This window comes from Heterodontus francisci, chromosome 6 (genome assembly GCF_036365525.1).
Source record: "Heterodontus francisci isolate sHetFra1 chromosome 6, sHetFra1.hap1, whole genome shotgun sequence".
Classification (NCBI taxonomy): domain Eukaryota; kingdom Metazoa; phylum Chordata; class Chondrichthyes; order Heterodontiformes; family Heterodontidae; genus Heterodontus; species Heterodontus francisci.
This window is the reverse complement of record NC_090376.1, coordinates 31,140,705-31,160,799: the sequence shown is the minus strand read 5'-3', so window position 1 is coordinate 31,160,799 and position 20,095 is coordinate 31,140,705. Positions and strand designations below refer to the sequence as shown.

Genomic DNA, 20,095 nt, shown 5'->3' with positions numbered 1-20,095 from the left:
TGTTTTTTTTTCATGTTTGTGCTTGCTGCTGTTCAATATTCAGTGTATTAACACCTAATCTGTACTAATGCTTTGTCTTTCAACACACCATTAACATATTGTTTGCCTTTGCTCCGTGACCTTTTGGTCAGCTATGTGGCCTGGTCCAATCTAGACCTCCTTCGTTATCTCTTGCCCCACCCCCACCTCACTTGCTTATAACCTGTGACTTTTCTAATATTTGTCAGTTCCGATGAAGGGTCACTGACCCGAAACGTTAACTCTGCTTCTCTTTTCACAGATGCTGCCAGACCTGCTAAGTGGTTCCAGCATTTCTTGTTTTTATTTCAGATTTCCAGCATCCGCAGTATACTCTGCTCCTAATTCGTATGTTCATATGTAATCTCAGACTGTTATCAGGAAGAGGGATGGAATCGGTAGATAGGGAATGGAGTTTGGAGCAAGGGCCGAAAACAATGGCTTCAGTGGCGCAGTGGTTAGAACCGCAGTCTCACAGCTCCAGCGACCTGGGTTCAATTCTGGGTACTGCCTGTGTGGAGTTTGCAAGTTCTCCCTGTGTCTGTGTGGGTTTCCTCCGGGTGCTCCGGTTTCCTCCCACATGCCAAAGACTTGCTGGTTGATAAGTTAATTGGCCATTAAAAATTGCCCCTAGTATAGGTAGGTGGTAGGGAAGGTAGGGATGTGGAAGGAATATGGAATTAGTGTAGGATCCGTATAAATGGGTGGTTGATGGTCGGCACAGACTCGGTGGGTCGAAGGGCCTGTTTCAATGCTGTATCTCTAAAACTATCTGTACTATTGCTTTGTCTTTCAACACACCATTAACATATTGTTTGCCTTTGCTCCATGACCTTCTGGTCAGCTATTCTGTGGCCTTGTTCAATCTACACCTTCTCCTTTGTTCTTGCCCCACCCCCGCTTTACTTGCTTATAACCTTTGACATTTCTACTATTTGCCAGTTCCGAAGAAGGGTCACTGACCCGAAATGTTAACTCTGCTTCTCTCTCCACGGATGCTGCCAGACCTGCTGAGCATTTCCAGCATTTCTTGTTTTTATCTCCAATATATGTCTTTTTTTAAATCATCTTATCAAAGTTCACTTTTCTTTCAGTGATAGCTTACTTATGTAGTGCCTTTCAGGGCCTCAGGATATTCCAAATCGCTTTCTAGTCAATGAAGTACTCTTTGAAATGTAGTCACTGTTCCAATGTAGGAAATGTTGCAGCCAATTCGCACAACAAGGTCCCACAAAAAGCAATATGATAATAACCAGATAATCTGTTTTAGTGATGTTGGTTGAGGGATAAATATTGACATAATATTTACACAAATGAAATTCCAATTTTCCCAACTTAACAGGTTAGTTGACCTTAATAATTTAAACTTAATTCAGACCCATATTTATTAACTACACACAGAGCAGAATAACATATGCTTTTCTAAAGAAAAGGCAAATAACGTTATTTTTCCTGTTCTTTCTTCAGGCTCCCTTCCAAATGACTAATAAAACTGAAAAAAACTAAAGAAAAAGTTAGTTTTTACAGTTACATAAAAACTTCAACATTCTTACAACAACAAAAATTAAAGACAGCACTGCAACCTTGCAGTCCTTTAACAGTAGAAAATTGGATCTCTGCTAGGCATAGTCAAGGCCGAAGCCTAGTGCCTTTTCACAGTTTAAATAAAGATAAAACACTACACCAGCATCTTTAAGTTAAAATGTAATTCAGCTTTTATATCCCATTTCTGGGTGCACAATCTTAAATTGAAATGAACACACTCAACAATCACATTCACACTTTCTTAATTCCAAACAACTTAGAAATATTGATTTTTGTAATGGGTTATGAATTCAAAGTGCTACAAATCTGTGTTAAATTCCCATTCCCAAATCCAAGGAACACACAGCTTCAACTGATTCACAAACAAAACATGATTCAATTTTCACACAAAAGGTGTACATAGGGAGGACAAATAACAACCTTATACCTCTACTGTCAACAGCCAAACGACAAAGAGTTTTTTAAACTTTTTAACTGTGCAGAAAAGAGTACAAGCATGCACAGAGATTATAACATTTATTTGCGAAAGCTCCCAGCATTCAAACACTCAAACACATTACCTTAAAAACAGAACATTTTCTTCTCCTCAGACATTTCTTAAAAGTTTTTTAACTCCTGCTCTTTCTGCTTTTCTTGTTTTCATAGTAACCTTTAAATCTTCAATTTCCCTACTAAATAGTTCAGAAAAGCAGGTATCAGTATCAATGGGGCTGGCTTAATCGAAGGCTGTGGCTTCCCATCTACCTAACATGTATGACAACTTCTGCAAAATTCAACCACATCTTTCTGCAGGCCTGGTCAATACAAATGCTGTCTTATCCTGGCCTGAATACCCACATGACTTGCCACTGTAATCTCATGGGAAATCCTCAAAATTTCACTATGGTACCCCAGGGGAACAACAACTTGATGAACTATAACCCTATCCTTATCAACATTCCTCTGGGGAGCTCCTCACTTTCTCATTAGAATGTCATTCTTAATATAAAAACACTCAGGGACCTTTTCAGCTTCTGCCTCAGAACAAAAGAAACTATGAAAGTATGAGGGGTGAGTTGGCTATGGTGGATTGGGAAAATACATTAAAAGATTTAGAAACATAGAAAATGGGGGCAGGAGTAGGCCATTCGGCCCTTTGAGCCTGCTCCACCATTCATTATGATCATGGCTGATAATCCAACTCTGCAACCTGTTCCCGCTTTCACCCCATACCTTTTGATCCCTTTAGACCCAAGAACTATATCTAACTCCTTCTTGAAAACATTCAATATTTTGGCCTCAACTGCTTTCTGTGGTAGCGAATTCCACAGGCTCACCACTCTCTGGGTGAAGAAATTTCTCCTCATCTCAGTCTTGAAAGGTTTACCCCATATCCTTAGACTATGACCCCTGGTTCTGGACTCCCCCACCATCGGGAACATCCTTCCTGCATCTATCCTGTCAAGTCCTGTTAGAATTTTATAGGTTTCTATGAGATCCCCCCTCACTCTTGTGAACGCCAGCGAATATAATCCTAACCAACTCAATCTCTCCTCATACGTCAGTCCCACCATCCCAGGAATCAGTCTGGTAAACCTTTGCTGCACTCCTTCTATAGCAAAAACATCCTTCCTCAGATAAGGAGACCAAAACTGCACACAATATTCCAGGTGTGCCCTCACCAAGGCCCTGTATAATTGCAGCAAGACATCCCTGCTCCTGTACTCGAATCCTCTCGCTTTGAAGGCCAACATACATTTGCCTTTTTTACCGCCTGTTGCACCTGCATGCTTACCTTCAGCGACTGGTGCACGAGAACACCCAGGTCTCGTTGCATATTCCCCTCTCTCAGTTTATAGCCGTTCAGATAATAATCTGCCTTTCTGTTTTTGCTACCAAAGTGGATAACCTCACATCTATCCACATTATACTGCATCTGCCATGCAAGTGCCCACTCACTCAACTTGTCTAAATCACCCTGATGCCTCTCTGCATCCTCCTCACAACTCACCCTCCCACCCAGTTTTGTGTCATCTCAAATTTGGAGATATTATATTTAGTTCCATCATCTAAATCATTAATGTATATTATGAATAGCTGGGGTCCTAGCACCGATCCTTGCGGTACCCCACTAGTCACTGCCCGCCATTCGGAAAAAGACCCGTTTATTCCTACACTTTGTTTCCTGTCTGCCAACCAATTTTCTATCCATCGCAATACACTACCCCCAATCCCATCCATGTTAATTTTACAAGCTAATCTCTTATGTGGGACTTTGTCGAAAGCCTTCTGAAAGTCCAAATAAACCACATCCACTGGCTGGTAAACCAACTCTACTAACTCAACCAACTCAACTCTACTAGTTACATCCACAAAGAATTCTAGTAGATTTGTCAAGCATGATTTCCCTTTCGTAAATCCATGCTGACTCTGTCCGATTCTACCACTGTTCTCCAAGTGCTCTGCTATAAAATCTTTGATAATGGACTCTAGAATTTTCCCCACTTCCAATGTCAGGCTGACTGGTCTATAATTCCCTGTTTTCTCTCTACCTCCCTTTTTAAATAGTGGGGTTACATTAGCTACCCTCCAATCTGTAGGAACTTTTCCAGAGTCTATAGAATCTTGGAAGATGACCACCAATGCATCCATTATTTCTGGGGCCACTTCCTTAAGTACTCTGGGATGTAGATTATCAGGTCCTAGGGATTTATCAGCCTTCAATCCCATCAATTTTCCCAATGCCATTTCTCTACTCATACTGATTTCCTTCAGGTCCTCCCTCTCACTAAACCCTGTGTTTCCCAACATTTCTGGTATGATATTTGTGTCCTCCTTTGTGAAGACAGAACCAAAGTATGCATTTAGTTGGTCAGCCATTTCTTTGTTCACCATAATAAATTCCCCTGTTTCTGACTGTAAGGGACCTACATTTGTCTTCACCAATCTTTTTCCCTTCACATACCTATAGAAACTTTTACAGTCAGTTTTTATGTTCCCCGCAAGTTTACTCTCGTACTCTATTTTGCCCTTCTTAATCAATTCCTTGGTCCTCCTTTGCTGAATTCTAAACTGCTCCCAATCCTCAGATCTGTTGTTTTTACTGGAAAATTTGTATGCCTCTTCCTTGGATCTAATGCTATCTCTAATTTCCCTTGTAAGCCATGGTTTGCTACCTTTCCCATTTTACTTTTGTGCTAGACAGGAATAAACAATTGCTGCAGTTCATCCAAGTGCTCTCTGAATGTTTGCCATTGCCTATCCACCATCCTCCCTTTAAGTAACATTTCCCAATCCATCATAGCCTACTCGCGCCTCATATCTTTGTAGTTTCTTTTATTAAGATTCAGGACCCTAGTCTCAGAATCAATTACGTCACTCTCCATCTTGATGAAGAATTCTATCATATTGTAGTCGTTCATCCCCAAGGGGTCTCACACAACTGGATTGACAATTATTACTCTCTCATTACACAATACCCAGTCTAGGATGGCCTGTTCTCTAGTTGGTTCCTCAACGTATTGGTCCAGAAAACCATCCCGTATACACTCCATGAATTCCTCCTCTACGGTATTGTGACTAATTGGATTTGTGCAATCTATATGCAGATTAAAGTCACCCATAATTACAGATGTTCCTTTATCACATGTGTCTCTAATTTCCTGTTTAATGCCATTCCCAACATCACCACTACATTTTGGGCATTTATATACAATCCCCACTAATGTTTTTTGCCCCTTAGTGTTTCTCAGTTCTACCCATGCAGATTCCACATTGTCAGAGCTAATATCCTTCCTCACTATTGCGTTAATTTCCTCTTTAACCAGCAATGCAACTCCACCGCCTTTTACTTTTTGTCTGTCCTTCCTAAATACTGAATACCCCTGGATGTTCATTTCCCATCCCTGGTCACCCTGCAGCCGTGTCTCCATAATCCCGACTATATCATACCCGTTTACACTATTTGCACGATTAATTCATCCACTTTATTGCGAATGCTCCACGCGTTAAGACATAAAGCCTTAAGGCTTGTCTTTTTAACATTACTTGGCCCCTTCCCACTATTTCTCACCATGGCCCTGATTAATTCTGGCCCTTGATTTCTCTGCCTATCACTTTTCTTATTCCCCTTACTGTCTTTTGTTCTTGTCTTTGATCCCCCCTCCTCTGACTCCTTGCAAAGGTTCCCACCCCCCTGCCATTTTAGTTTAAACCCTCCCCAACCACTCTAGCAAATACTCCCCCTAGGACATCAGTCCCGGTGCTGCCCAGGTGTAACCCATCCAGTTTGTCCTGGTCCCACCTCCCCCAGAACTGGTCCCAATGTCCCAGGAATCTAAAACCCTCCCCCTCACACCATCTCTTCAGCCACATATTCATCCGATATATCCTGCTATTTCGACTCTGACTAGCACGTGGCACTGGTAGTAATCCTGAGATCACTACCTTTGAGGTCCTACTTTTTAACTTACTTCCTAACTCCCTATATTCGGCTGTTCACCCTCCCCCTTCAGAATGTCCTGTAACCGCTCTGAGACATCCTTGACCCTAGCACCAGGGAGGCAACATACCATCCTGGAGTCTCTTTTGCGGCCACAGAAACGCCTATCTATTCCCTTTACAATTGAATCCCCTATAACTATTGCATTCCCACATTTTTTACTCCTCCCCTGTGCAGCAGAGCCAACCGTGGTGCAACAAATTGAGCTGTTGCTGCTTTCCCTGAGAGGCCATTCCCCCCAATAGTATCCAAAGGAGTATATCTGTTTTGCAGGGGAATAGCCACAGGAGATTCCTGCACTGCCTGCCTAGTCCTCTTGCTCTGCCTGGTGGTCACCTTTTCCCTTCCTACCTGTGGAGTCTGAGCCTGCGGTGTGATCACCTCTCTATACGTGCTATCCATGATACTCTCCGCCTCGCGGATGCTCCACAGTGTCCCCAGCCGCCGCTCCAGCTCTGAAACCCGGGCTACCATTTGATGGTAGACAGGCAATGGTTAGTTTTTAAAGAAGTATTACACAGTTTACAACAATTATACATTACTCTAAGACACAAAAACCCAACAGGAAAAGTGAATCAACCGTGGCTAACAAAAGAAGTTAAGGATTGAATTGGGTCAAAGGACGTGGCTTATAAGGTCGCCAGAAAAAGTGGTAAGCCTGACAATTGGGACCAATTTAAAGTCCATCAAAGGAGGACCAAGAAACTGATAAAGGAAAGAGAGATTGTGAATCTAAACTAGCTAGAAATATAAAGGCCAACTGTAAAAGCTTCTTTAGGTATGTGAAAAGCAAACGATTAGCAAGGACGAATGTGAGTCCACTGCAGGCAGAGACTGGAGAGTTTGTGGCGGGGAATGAGGAAATGGTGGAGAGACTAAACAATTACTTTGTGTCTGTCTTCACGGAGGAAGACACAGAAAATCTCACAGAAATACTAAGGAACCAAAGGACTTGTAAAAATGAGGAACTGAAAGTAATTAGTATTGAAAAATTAATTGGATTGAAAATTGATAAATCCCCTGGACCAGATGAGCTACATCCCAGTGTATTGAAGGAGGTGGCTATAGGGATAGTGGATGCATTGGAGGTTATCTTTCTAAATGCTATAGATTCTGGAAGGGTTCCTGCAGACTGGAAAGTAACAAATGTAACTTTACTATTTAAGAAGTGATCGAGAGAGAAAACGAAGAACTACAGACCTGTTAGTTTGACGTCAGTAGTAGGGAAAATGTTGGAATCTATTAAAAAGGATTAGGTAACTGGATACTTGGAAAATAATGATATGATTAGGCAGAGTCAACATGGATTTGTGAAAGGCAAATCATGTTTGACAAACCTGTTGGAATTTTTTGAGGATGTTACTTGCAGCATAGATAAAGGAGAACCAGTGGATGTGGTGTATTTGGATTTTCAGAAGGCTTTTGATAAGGTCCCACACAGGAGGTTAGTAAACAAAATTGGTCTCCTTATCTAAAGAAGGATATACTTGTTACACGACCCGCTGAGAAAAGTGTCTAGGGGTCCCTCTCACCTTCACTTGGTCTTACTGTAACAAGGTTTAATTTTAAACACACCGTGTTTTTAGCTCCGCTTTGGTGAATCCTTGCTCCGCTTTCCAATTATAAGGCAAAGAAACCAGCACAAACAGGCTTTCTTAGGTTGAAAGAAGAAAAGTTGAAATTTATTAAACTTAAACTCTAATTCGGTTAACGTCTACGAATACACGATATGCCCCATGCTAGTATGCATATGCGATACACACATGCAAATAGAGACAGAAAAGAGAAAAATAAAGTGGAAAAGTTTGAGGCAATATCTGAAGGGTCATTGTTACGGTTCTTCGAGTTCACTGTATTGTCCTTGATTGTAGGTAGATCTTGCTTTTCATTGGGGCCCAGTATTCTTCTTAAACCTTGTTCGCTGTCGGAGACTTTTCTCTCTTGAGGTTCATGTGTCTTCAGTGAATTCAGAGACTTTTCAGAAAGAGATGGGAGCAGACAGGAGAGATCTTCTCAGTTCAGGAGCAAACAGACTTTCTGCCTTCAAACTCTCTGTGGCCAGTTCAAAAGAAAACCCTGGAACAGACGGTTAGTCATGTGACCAGCTGGTCTAACCAGTTCTGGCCCTTGTGGATTGCATTCTCCATAGCAGGCCCTGGAATGTGCTTCCTCACGTTCAATGTCCATTAGTATGTAAATGTTTTTTTCCAACCACAGCTGATCTGTTTAAAAAGTCATTTTCTCGCTCCAACAACAGTTAAAAATCAAAGTGCGTGATAAAATTGATGTGCCTATTTCTTGGCAGGTGGGGGCCTAGCATGACACTTACCACGAAGGGAGTGTAGCGAAGGTTCACCAGACAAATCCCTGGGATGGTGGGACTGTCTTATGAGGATGGATTGCAGAAATTGGGCCTGTTTTCTCGAGAGTTTTGAAGAATGAGAGGCGATTTCATTGAAACTTACAAAATTCTTACAGGGCATCTCAGGGTATATGTGGATAGGATGTTTCTATTGGCTGGTGAGTCTAGAACAAGGGGACGCAGTCAGATAATGAAGTCAGCGTGACTAAGGGAAAGAGTAGGCAGGGAGCAGATGATGAAAGCAAAGGGACTGGTGGTCTGAGGTGCATTTGTTTTAATGCAAGAAGTGTAGTAGGTAAGGCAGATGAACTTAGGGCTTGGATTAGTACCTGGGAGTATGATGTTATTGCTATTACTGAGACTTGGTTAAGGGAAGGGCATGATTGGCAACTAAATATCCCAGGATACTGATGCTTCAGGCGGGATAGAGAGGGAGGTAAAAGGGGTGGAGGAGTTGCATTACTGGTCAAAGAGGATATCACAGCTGTGCTGAAGGAAGGCACTTTGGAGGACTCGAGCTGTGAGGCAATATGGGCAGAACTGAGAAATAGGAAGGGTGTGGTAACAATGTTGGGGCTGTACTACAGGCCTCCCAACAGCGAGCGTGAGATAGAGGTACAAATATGTAAACAGATTATGGAAAGATGTAGGAGCAACAGGGTGGTGGTGATAGGAGATTTTAATTTTCCCAACATTGACTGGGATTCACTTAGTGTTAGAGGTCTAGATGGAGCAGAATTTGTAAGGAGCATCCAGGAGGGTTTTCTAGAGCAGTATGTAAATAGTCCAACTCGGGAAGGGGCCATACTGGACCTAGTGTTGGGGAATGAGCCCGGCCAGGTGGTTGAAGTTTCAGTAGGGGACTACTTTGGGAATAGTGATCACAATTCCGTAAGTTTTAGAATACTCATGGACAAAGACGAGAGTGGTCCTAAAGGAAGAGTGCTAAATTGGGGGAAGGCCAACTATACCAAAATTCGGCAGGAGCTGGGGAATGTAGATTGGGAGCAGCTGTTTGAAGGTAAATCCACATGTGGTATGTGGGAGGCTTTTAAAGAGAGGTTGATTAGCGTGCAGGAGAGACATGTTCCTGTGAAAATGAAGGATAGAAATGGCAAGATTAGGGAACCATGGATGACAGGTGAAATTGTGAGACTAGCTAAGAGGAAAAAGGAAGCATACATAAGGTCTAGGAGGCTGAAGAAAGACGAAGCTTGGAAACAATATCGGGATTGTAGGCGCAATCTGAAACGAGGAATTAAGAGCGCTAAAAGGGGTCATGAAATATCTTTAGCAAACAAGGTTAAGGAAAATCCCAAAGCCTTTTATTCATATACAAGGAGCAAGAGGGTAACTAGAGAAAGGATTGGCCCACTGAAGGACAAAGGAGGAAAGTTATGCGTGGAGTCAGAGAAAATGGGTGAGATTCTAAATGAGTACTTTGCATCGGTATTCACCGAGGAGAGGGACATGACGGATGTTGAGGTTAGGGACAGATGTTTGATTACTCTAGGTCAAGTCGGCATAAGGAGGGAGGAAGTGTTGGGTATTCTAAAAGGCATTAAGGTGGACAAGTCCCCAGGTCCGGATGGGATCTATCCCAGGTTACTGTGGGAAGCGAGAGGGGAAATAGCTGGGGCCTTAACAGATATCTTTGCAACATCCTTAAACACGGGTGAGGTCCCGGAGGACTGGAGAATTGCTAATGTTGTCCCCTTGTTTAAGAAGGGTAGCAGGGATAATCCAGGTAATTATAGACCGGTGAGCCTGACGTCAGTGGTAGGGAAGCTGCTGGAGAAGATACTGAGGGATAGGATCTATTCCCATTTGGAAGAAAATGGGCTTATCAGTGATAGGCAACATGGTTTTGTGCAGGGAAGGTCATGTCTTACCAACTTAATAGAATTCTTTGAGGAAGTGACAAAGTTGATTGATGAGGGAAGGGCTGTCGATGTCATATACATGGACTTCAGTAAGGCGTTTGATAAGGTTCCCCATGGTAGGCTGATGGAGAAAGTGAAGGTGCATGGGGTCCAAGGTGTACTAGCTAGATGGATAAAGAACTGGCTGGGCAACAGGAGACAGAGAGTAGCAGTGGAAGGGAGTTTCTCAAAATGGAGACGTGTAACCAGTGGTGTTCCACGGGGATCCGTGCTGGGACCACTGTTGTTTGTGATACACATAAATGATTTGGAGGAAAGTATAGGTGGTCTAATTAGCAAGTTTGCAGACGACACTAAGATTGGTGGAGTAGCAGATAGTGAAGGGGACTGTCAGAGAATACAGCAGAATATAGATAGATTGGAGAGTTGGGCAGTTAAATGGCAGATGGAGTTCAATCAGGGCAAATGCGAGGTGATGCATTTTGGAAGATCCAATTCAAGAGTGAACTATACAGTAAATGGAAAGGTCCTGGGGAAAATTGATGTACAGAGAGATTTGGGTGTTCAGGTCCATTGTTCCCTGAAGGTGGCAACGCAGGTCAATAGAGTGGTCAAGAAGGCATACGGCATGCTTTCCTTCATCGGACGGGTTATTGAGTACAAGAGTTGGCAGGTCATGTTACAGTTGTATAGGACTTTGGTTCGGCCACATTTGGAATACTGCGTGCAGTTCTGGTCGCCACATTACCAAAAGGATGTGGATGCTTTGGAGAGGGTGCAGAGGAGGTTCACCAGGATGTTGCCTGGTATGGAGGGCGCTAGCTATGAAGAGAGGTTGAGTAGATTAGGATTATTTTCATTAGAAAGACGGAGGTTGAGGGGGGACCTGATTGAGGTGTACAAAATCATGAGAGGTATAGACAGGGTGGATAGCAAGAAGCTTTTCCCAGAGTGGGGGATTCAATTACTAGGGGACACGAATTCAAAGTGAAAGGGGAAAAGTTTAGGGGGGATATGCGTGGAAAGTTCTTTACGCAGAGGGTGGTGGGTGCCTGGAACGCGTTGCCAGCGGAGGTGGTAGACGCGGGCACGATAGCGTCTTTTAAGATGTATCTAGACAGATACATGAATGGGCAGGAAGTAAAGAGATACAGACCCTTAGAAAATAGGCGACAGGTTTAGATAGAGGATCTGGATCGGCGTAGGCTTGGAGGGCCGAAGGGCCTGTTCCTGTGCTGTAATTTTCTTTGTTCTTTGTTCAGAATAATGGCCAGGCCATTTAAGACTGAGATGAGGAGGAATTTCTTGACTCAGAAGGTGGTGAATCTGTGGCATTCTCTACCCCAGAGGGCTCTAGAAGCTTAATCATTGAGCAGGTTCAAGATAGAAATCAATAGATTTTTGAATACTAACGACATCAAGGGATATGGGGATAGTGGGGAAAAATGACATAGAGGTTGATGATCAGCCATGATCTGTTTGAATGGCAGGGCAGGCTCGACTGAATGAATGGCCTCTTCCAGCTCTTATTTCCAGTGATCATATGATCCTACACATTTGAGACAAACTTCTTAAATCAAGGTCTGCCTGTTGTGTGTCAATCAAAGATGATCGGCTAAACAATTCACCATTATAATAAAAGCAAAATACTACAGAATCTGGAAATCTGAAATAAAAACAAAAGGTACTGGAAATACTCAGCAGGTCAGGCAGCATCTGTAGAAAGCGAACTAACATTTCGAGTTAACATTTCAGGTCTGTGACCTTTCATCAGAACTGGCAAAGGTTAGAAAAGAATTGGATTTTAAGCAAGTTGTGTGCGTGTGTTGGGGCAGGGTGGGGGTGGTGGTTGGTGGGAAAGGGAACAAAAGGGAAGGTGTGTGACAGGGCAGAGGGCAGGAGAGATTAAATAAAGCTGTCATGGGACAAAGGCAAAGAGTGTGTTAATGCTTGTCATGAAAGACAAAGCATTTGTCCAGACAGAGTGTTAATGGCAGAGTAATGAGCAATGCTGTCCACATGAAAAAACAAGCACACAGTTAAAAATAAAATAAAAAAAGAGTAAAATAGAGGGAAAAAAAGCCAGTTATGTTCTGAAATTGTTGAACTGAAGGTTGATGCCGTGAGGCTGTAGAATGCCTAATCGAACGATCAGGTGCTGCTCCTCAAGCTTACGTTGATGTTCACTGGAACACTACAGCAGGCCAAGAACAGAAATGTGGGCATGAGAGCAGGGGGCTGCGTGTTGAAATGGCAAGCAACCAGAAGCTTGGGGACATGCTCATCTTGTTTAATCTTATGAGCCTCAGATCTTGTCACTACACAATCTGGGAAGTTTCCAGGAAATATCTCCTCCAAAACATCCATTTTAGCAACATCAACTGACTTTTCCAAAACTACTTGAGATGCCAATACTTTATCCCCAGCTAAGTCATTCCCTCGCAACAAATTCACCCTTTCAATATGCAAATCTGGGACAATTCCCACGTTACCGGACTGGTGACTATTTCACATTGCAAATTAACCTTATGCAATGGAACGGGTAAATAATGCCTCTCAATGCTCCACACATGACTTTCACATTCATGGTACTATTTTGGTGAAAATCTGCATCCTTTGCTACCATTAATGACTAAGCTGCCCCTGTATCTCTAAGCAGCACAATCGGCTTGCCTGCCTCATCTGACAAATATGGGAACACTGTACCACTGAACACAAACCTTTTATAACCTTCAGGGACTTGACTTAATTCATTAGCACACAGGGGATCACATTTCTGCTCACTATCCAAGAGCACCAAAGCCACTGGCTTGTCAACAATGCCACCAATTGGGGCATCCTTTTTAGGACAGGCTTTTGGTAAATCTACTACAGCTACTGTCTTGCCTTTCAACTTACAACACTATGATTTTACATGCCTCTTTTATTACAAAAATAACACGTTGGTCCTTTTGACTCAACCCTAGTCTCCTGACTGTTTTATTTTTACCACTCTGAAGGTTGCCTGTATCCTTTCCTTTACCCTTTCTCTCACTAAAATCAATCTCTTCTCATTATTCCCCCTCCTATCTTTCCAACTGCTCTGAAAGTTTCCAAACTGGGGCCTGTAATTACTGGGTCAATTTGAAACCATCCTCCATTTCTGTGGCATTCCTTACTTTACCAACTTTATGTTCTTTCAGGTGGGACCTTATTCCTGAAGAGACATTATTTTTAAATTCCTCCATTAGGATTACTTCCCTAAGGCTTTCACAATCTTGATCAATTTTCAGGGACCTATACCATAGATCAAATATAATTTCCTTCTCTCTAGCAAATTCCATAAATGTCGGGCCTTGCTTTTTCTTTAAATTCCTGAATTTTTGCCTGTAGGTCTCTGGTACCGACTCATAAGCAGTAAGAACTGCAGTTTTAACCACTTCATAATCACTCAACTGTTGCTCCAAAAGTGTTGACTATACCTCTAATGCCTTTCCCACTAACACACTTTGCAACAAAACTGCCCTAACTTTCCTTCGTCCAATGCCACTTTGTAGCAATTTTTTTCAAAGGATACTTTACGGAAGTGCTTACATTTTTTGTTAAATTCTTTGAGGACTCGTAATAAATGGTGGAAATGGATTTGATTTTGGAAGGCTGGAAATTTCATCGATGCTGGACTTTGTTTTGTTGTTGACAGTTCCCTGAAAGGACACTGAGATGTTGGGCTGCATTTTAAGAGTCCGACACCGAAATAGGCGGCGAACATAAAAAAATGCGTCCGACGTTCACCAGTGCCACGATTTCAAACATGGCAGCTCATTTGCATGACCATGGTGCCCACCCCCTGCGATGACATGGAGGGGGTGGGCGAGCTGTCGCCGGCATGGATGTCCGGCGCCAATGCACAGGCACCATTTTTAAAGAGCTTACAGCCTTTAGTGGAGATGGAAAAATTAAAGGGCCAGGTCAGTACAATGATCAAAAAATAGACTTAAATTACTGTTGAATTAATTTTCCCACTCTTTCCCACCCCCCCCCCCCCCCATGACATTTCAAAACATTTCTGCCCTTTTCCCACCCCAGAATCTGTTTCAGAATCTGGCCTATCCCCCCCCCCCCAAAAGTTCGGCACCTTTGCCCTTTATCCCTTCCTATCACACCCCCTGACCAATCTGCAGCGATGTCACCCCCGTTCCCCCCTCCTGCACAGAGAAACAATCTTCCGCCCTCCTCGCCACATGTCCCCGAACAGGGAATTGAAGGCTCGACATGTCGGCTGCCTGAATGAAGATCGATGCGGCAATTAAGGAGGCAACCTCATTAAATCAGGTATGTAAATAAGTTTACATATTGAAATGGGGGTCCCATCATTGAGTGGCAGCGCAGCTGCTGCAGCCGAGATTGGCATGGGGCCTATTGCCATCGGGCTCTTCCACACCGATCTTCATTGCCCCCCCTGCCAATGTTCCTGACAGCGGAGGGGCTTTAAAATTCAGCCCGTTGTGTTTGATAATAACCTTTACTGGATGGCACCTGCCTGAGGCTCAATAAACAGAAATCTTAGTGGCCTGGGAAAGATATTTACAGAGAACTGATATGTCAAAATTTGAGAGTCAGGAGGTTCTGACTGGCTGTTTGTGGTTTTGCTTCTGAGATATTGTTTTGGTTCAGTTAGGGTGTGGACAGTGTTTGAAAAGCAGTTGAAAATCAACCTGCCAAGAAAGAAACCCCAGCTCATCTTTTCTGGACTGAAGGGAGATTGTGTCAGCTCCTCTTTCCTCCTGCCTTCGGATAAAAAAAACTTTCCAAAACCAGAGTGTGATAGCAGAAGCCCCCCGATACTGTATCTCTCATGGAAAGCCTATGAGACTATTTCTCGACATCTCCAGAACGAACTGCTTCTGAAAAGATCCCAGTGATCCGTCACTGTATACCTGGACAGACCAAAAGGGATAACTAACATCCTTCCATCTCTTCTCATTTTTCTTCAAGAATTAGCAAGTATTTGGCCAAAGTATTCTTTTTTTTTTCTTTTTCTTTTTAACAGAGCTGTGCAGAGAGAATTTCTTTATTTTTTCCAGTGTGTGTGCGCGAGTTTGTATTTTAAAAGGGAATGTTCTATTTCAATGTGTGTGAATGCTTTGCTTCTTTACTGGATAAGTTTTGCTTTGTAATAAAGTGATAATTTTGTTGTTTATTAAAGAAATCTGATTGGTGCATTTCATTCTAGGATAAAGATTAGAGTATATGATTGACTGTATCGATCACTGGGTAAACATTTAAATGTATGTTGTGACCTGTGGAGAAGTGGAACTAGAAAAGACTGCACTCCTCCCACCTCGGTCATAACACACAAAATACATTTTTACATTCTTCCTGAATTTCGGCACTAAGCCAATATTCCTTGCCAAATCAAAACCATGAGTTAAATTGGATTCATCCTTAAACCTTCCTGTTGCTCCCTGTCCGCATAATCTAAGATTTTCTTTGTCCAGTTCAAATTTCCTGGCTTCCCTTTCTCTCAGAGCTCTCCCTTTTCCTTTTTGAGTTCAAGCTTTCGCATTTCAAGTTGTAATTGTCTTTTGCTTTCCTTTTCTTCCCTTTCCAATCTCTGCTTCTCTAACTCAATTTTTGCTAGTTCCACTTGAACATTAGCGGAAACATCCTCTTCTTTTACCAGCTTCAAGCAAGGAACCAATCCTTGGCTTATAGCCCCTGGGCTTATACTAACTCCTATGTGTGTTGATATCATAATCAAATCAACATTTCTCAACTCCTGCAATATACTGAGAGTCATATCTTCTCTCTCAAATTCTTGTATATTAATGGCACGCATATTGATTTCCCATTGAACCCAGCCAAAGTAAATGTGAAATCTTGTTTGTTTAAAACTCTGGAAAATTCCAGTTAATCCATTTTACAGCCTCTGAATTTGGATCCCAAACTTGAGCTTCCAAATTGTTACGACTTCAGTGAGACCCGTTAACGTTAAAAATACGAGATATGAATCCGACTAATTTAAAGGATTACCCGACAAGTTATCACATTTTAAGACTTTTAGTAAATGAAAACTAAATGAAAAATCCCTATGAACTAAAAAGTACTTTGTAAGTAGCTGATAACCCAAATTACAAGGAAAGGTATTTTCTTCACTTATTAAAATACTTGAAAACTTCACACCACACTTAAACCTTGATGGCAAAATCCTTGAGGTTAAAAGTCCTAAATTCCTCCCAGTTGCAACAGGTTGGCTCTCCCAGACCTTTAAAAAACCAATGTCCTCTTCACTCACTTCTCCGAGCACTTCCAACCTGGACATCTGCGAATAAGGTGATCCCTTGGTGATTCTGTTGGTCTTTTCCTTCCCCCCAAACCTCAACTTTTAAAAACAGGTTCAAGTCTTCGCAGCCTTTCTGAATCAGTCTTCTCTGAGAGTAGGTGTTCTCTCCCTGGAGGCTGCTACAACTGTTTTTCTTCCTTTCTTAGAGCCTGTCTGCCTTCAGAAATTTGTTAAATATACCTGGAATCAAAAGTCAATAGCTCATTGTCCTTTTCCAATATGTAAAGTCCAGAAGTCTGGTTTCAGCAGAGTCAACTGAGCCTTCCAATTGCCCATTGGCATTCTCAGAATCACTGACTCCTTGCTTAGAATCCAAAAGTCTGGGAGGGTGATACCTATTGTTCTTCAGGTGTTACAGCCCTGCAGTCTCTGTTTTCAAAAAAAGGTCTTGGATCTGTATTTTCCATTGTCCTGGATTTCTGTCTTATCTCTAAGCAGAGTGAATGTGACGTCTCTGACTCCATCTTAAACTTTTGAAAATCACAGTTTTAAAAACATAATCATGTTACAAAGTCCAACTTTCCTAATATGCAACCTGGTCAAATAGATTACAGATTTTGCCCATGATTTGCAGCATTTTAAGTTCGATGTGCTCCAGAATTCAACTAAAGATACAATTAGACTTCACAAGGAAATGTCCACAGATGAGCACTACCTTCACAGCACAGAATCCAAATGCCTAACCACCTACACATTCTTGTTACAAAATTAAGCTCTTTTTTGTAGACGTATTTGAAAATGATTTTGTTCTGCTGTGTGAACAACCTTTTACTTCTCTTTTGATCTTTAATACAAGTGCTCCCCTCATAAAAGTACCAATAGATTTAATGGCCGTAAACAGTACTACTTAAAATAGAGTTGCAAAGAAGATAAAAAAAAACCCTATTTCCCTAAATTTGATAGCATGTTCTAGTGTAAAAAATGCACGCAGTACTGGTTAATTGTGTAGGTCTTTTATTTGATTATCCAAGTAATTTTCCAGTGGACTGAGCTCTGATCTTTAATGCTTCAGCTGAGGATATCCCAGACAGGAGTTAAAAAGAAATGCAGAATTAACACACAAATAAAAATGGAGGAAAATACAAATCTTTATTTTATGGATCTTAAACTCTCCCTCCCCACTCTACAACCCCGCTCCCAACCCAACAGAAGTTCTCAAACTGTTTTAAACATATGCTGCCAATTTTAGACTTTTGCCATAGCAGCATATGCCTCTAATAAATGTTTAAAACTGAACAGTTGCATCCAAATTGATCTGCAGTTGCTGCATATACCATCTATTTTTTCCACAATAGATACAATGCATCACAATAAAAATCGGAGTGAGGGGGCAAATATTTTGCACAATGCGTTCAAATTTATGAGTTCATCCTGACATGGGGGGCGGGGGGTGTCATCTGACAGAAGCATGTATCGGAATTCCAGCTAACACTGCCCACTGACCATTTGGTTGGAAAATCATGGGCAGCGTGCCCCCAAATTTCCATTCTGCCCTGCAAGCAGGCAAGATTCCCTGCCGACTGCACAGACTCATAAAATTACTTCCATTAAGGAGGGTCGACCGAACTTATCAAAGGCGACTTAGGTATGTGTCATCGAAACTCAGCGGCCACCTATAAAGTTTAAACCCATGCGCCATTAATTAGTATATATCTCAAGTTGCGAATATGAAAAAATTGTGGTGTCCTGAATGAATGCTAAAAACAACTCCTTTCAAACTTCCAGGTCCATAAAATTGGAAAAGGACAAACTAAGAAGGGATTGAATTTCCTGGGTTTTGAGGACTGTTTGCCAGCACTCAGTGGGGCTGGGAGGGGGTTGGGGAAGAGGCATGTATGACCATTAGGCTGCAAGTTAAACATGCCTGCCCTAGTGTATCATGAATAGTGTAATATTCCTGCTATAATGACATTACCCATTTGATATAATTTTATCTACTGATCCCCAGCTTAGTTAGCCTCGCCCACATGTCTGACATTCATGGCTTAAATAATCTGCTGGCCCATTTCCATTTGCCTTTTTGAATTTTGTCCCTATTCAGTATATTACAGAAACAATATCAATCCAAAAGTTAATCAGGTGAAGCTATTAATTGCAAATCAGGCACCAAACAGTTATAAATTAGAGCTCCAGGAGTATCCATATCATTTAGTGCGTGTAACTGGCCAATTTTAAAAACACCAAAAATGACATTTTGTCCTGGTGTTCGTGACATACCATTCCATCCACTAAAATCCATAATGGTCTGCCACTTTGAAAGTATACTCACATTGCAGAGTGATGACCAAATCAGTTTTTTTTATTGAGCAAAGGCTGAACAATGACAGTACAAGATCTGAGATTCAACAGATCCTCTGCCGGATCTAAATTTCTCTTTCACTTAATCTTGGCTATGTCTTACTTCTGTATCTGTTCCCCTTTCTTTCATTCCCGCCCTATCCTCAGTGCTTTGACTTGATTTAAGCATATCTCTTCCATTTCCTTTTTGTCTAGGTCCTCCCCTTCCTTTGATTACGTGTCTCAAACATTTCTCCCACAGCCTCTTAATTGACATTGCCATCTCCAAGATTTTTTTTCCTGACTACTTCCTGGCCTTCTCTTTATACTTGTTTGACCCTATGAAGAAAAAAAAAGGAAAGCAGGGACAAAAGAAAATGTAACAAAATTGGAAATATATCAAAAAGGCAGTGTAATAAACAGACAGGGAGAACTATAAATTGAGCAAGTTAGAATTAAATAAGGGGAACAACACAAAATTCTAAATTAGAAAAAGGTGAAAACTGTAAAGGCAAAATAGTGTTTTGACAATGGCAAAAACATAAAAGATTCTAAAAACATTGTCAGATGAATTTTGATATATGAAAATTAAAGCAACCCCGCACATTGATTACTATTGGAACTTGAAATAGGGGCCTCACTTATTTTAAAAGCATAATTGAAAAAACCCTTTATAAACAGGAAGCTAAGAATTCAAACTTGTTGAAGTCTTACATTATAAGATTTAATTTGACTTAATTAGATTTTTTCATCAGGTTTGAATCCAGAAGTAAACCAGTTGCATAATGCTACAAAAAAATCCACTGCAACTCAAAGTAAAAGTGTAGCTAGGACCAAGGCTCTGGCTTATGCCCCAAACACACAGAGTAGAGTCCTGACCATCGTTTAGTTATCACTGTTATCTCTGACACACTGGTATTGAAGCATCTGAATTTAAATGCGCAACATTCAGAAGTTAATGGTCATCCAGTAATTCTGAGATACACCATGCACAGCTCAGTCACCGGGCTCCAAGGAAAATACAGCACAGATTTTCACAGGTGAATTTTCAGTCTTGTGTCAGAAACAAATTTGGGTAAAATCGCAGGCTTTCAACAGAGTCATCACGACACAGGTGCCCAAATTTCTCTGCTAGTAGTAGTCTGGGTTAAAAAAAAAATGAGAAGGCAAATGTATAATAATATTTGGTAAAATGTTCAAATGTACAA

At 41.6% G+C, this 20,095-nt stretch overlaps 1 protein-coding gene across 2 annotated transcripts in view; it reads right to left on the bottom strand.

Moving 5' to 3' along the window:
* Positions 1-17,547: 17,547 nt before the first annotated feature.
* The window catches only part of vps36 (vacuolar protein sorting 36 homolog), a 62,373-nt gene continuing 59,825 nt past the window's right edge, over positions 17,548-20,095 (bottom strand). For both annotated transcript variants that reach the window (XM_068033420.1, XM_068033421.1), the window contains one exon: positions 17,548-20,029. In XM_068033420.1, the coding sequence (XP_067889521.1) occupies positions 19,936-20,029 (94 nt within the window). In that variant the 3' untranslated portion in view covers positions 17,548-19,935. The remainder of the gene's footprint in view (positions 20,030-20,095) is intronic.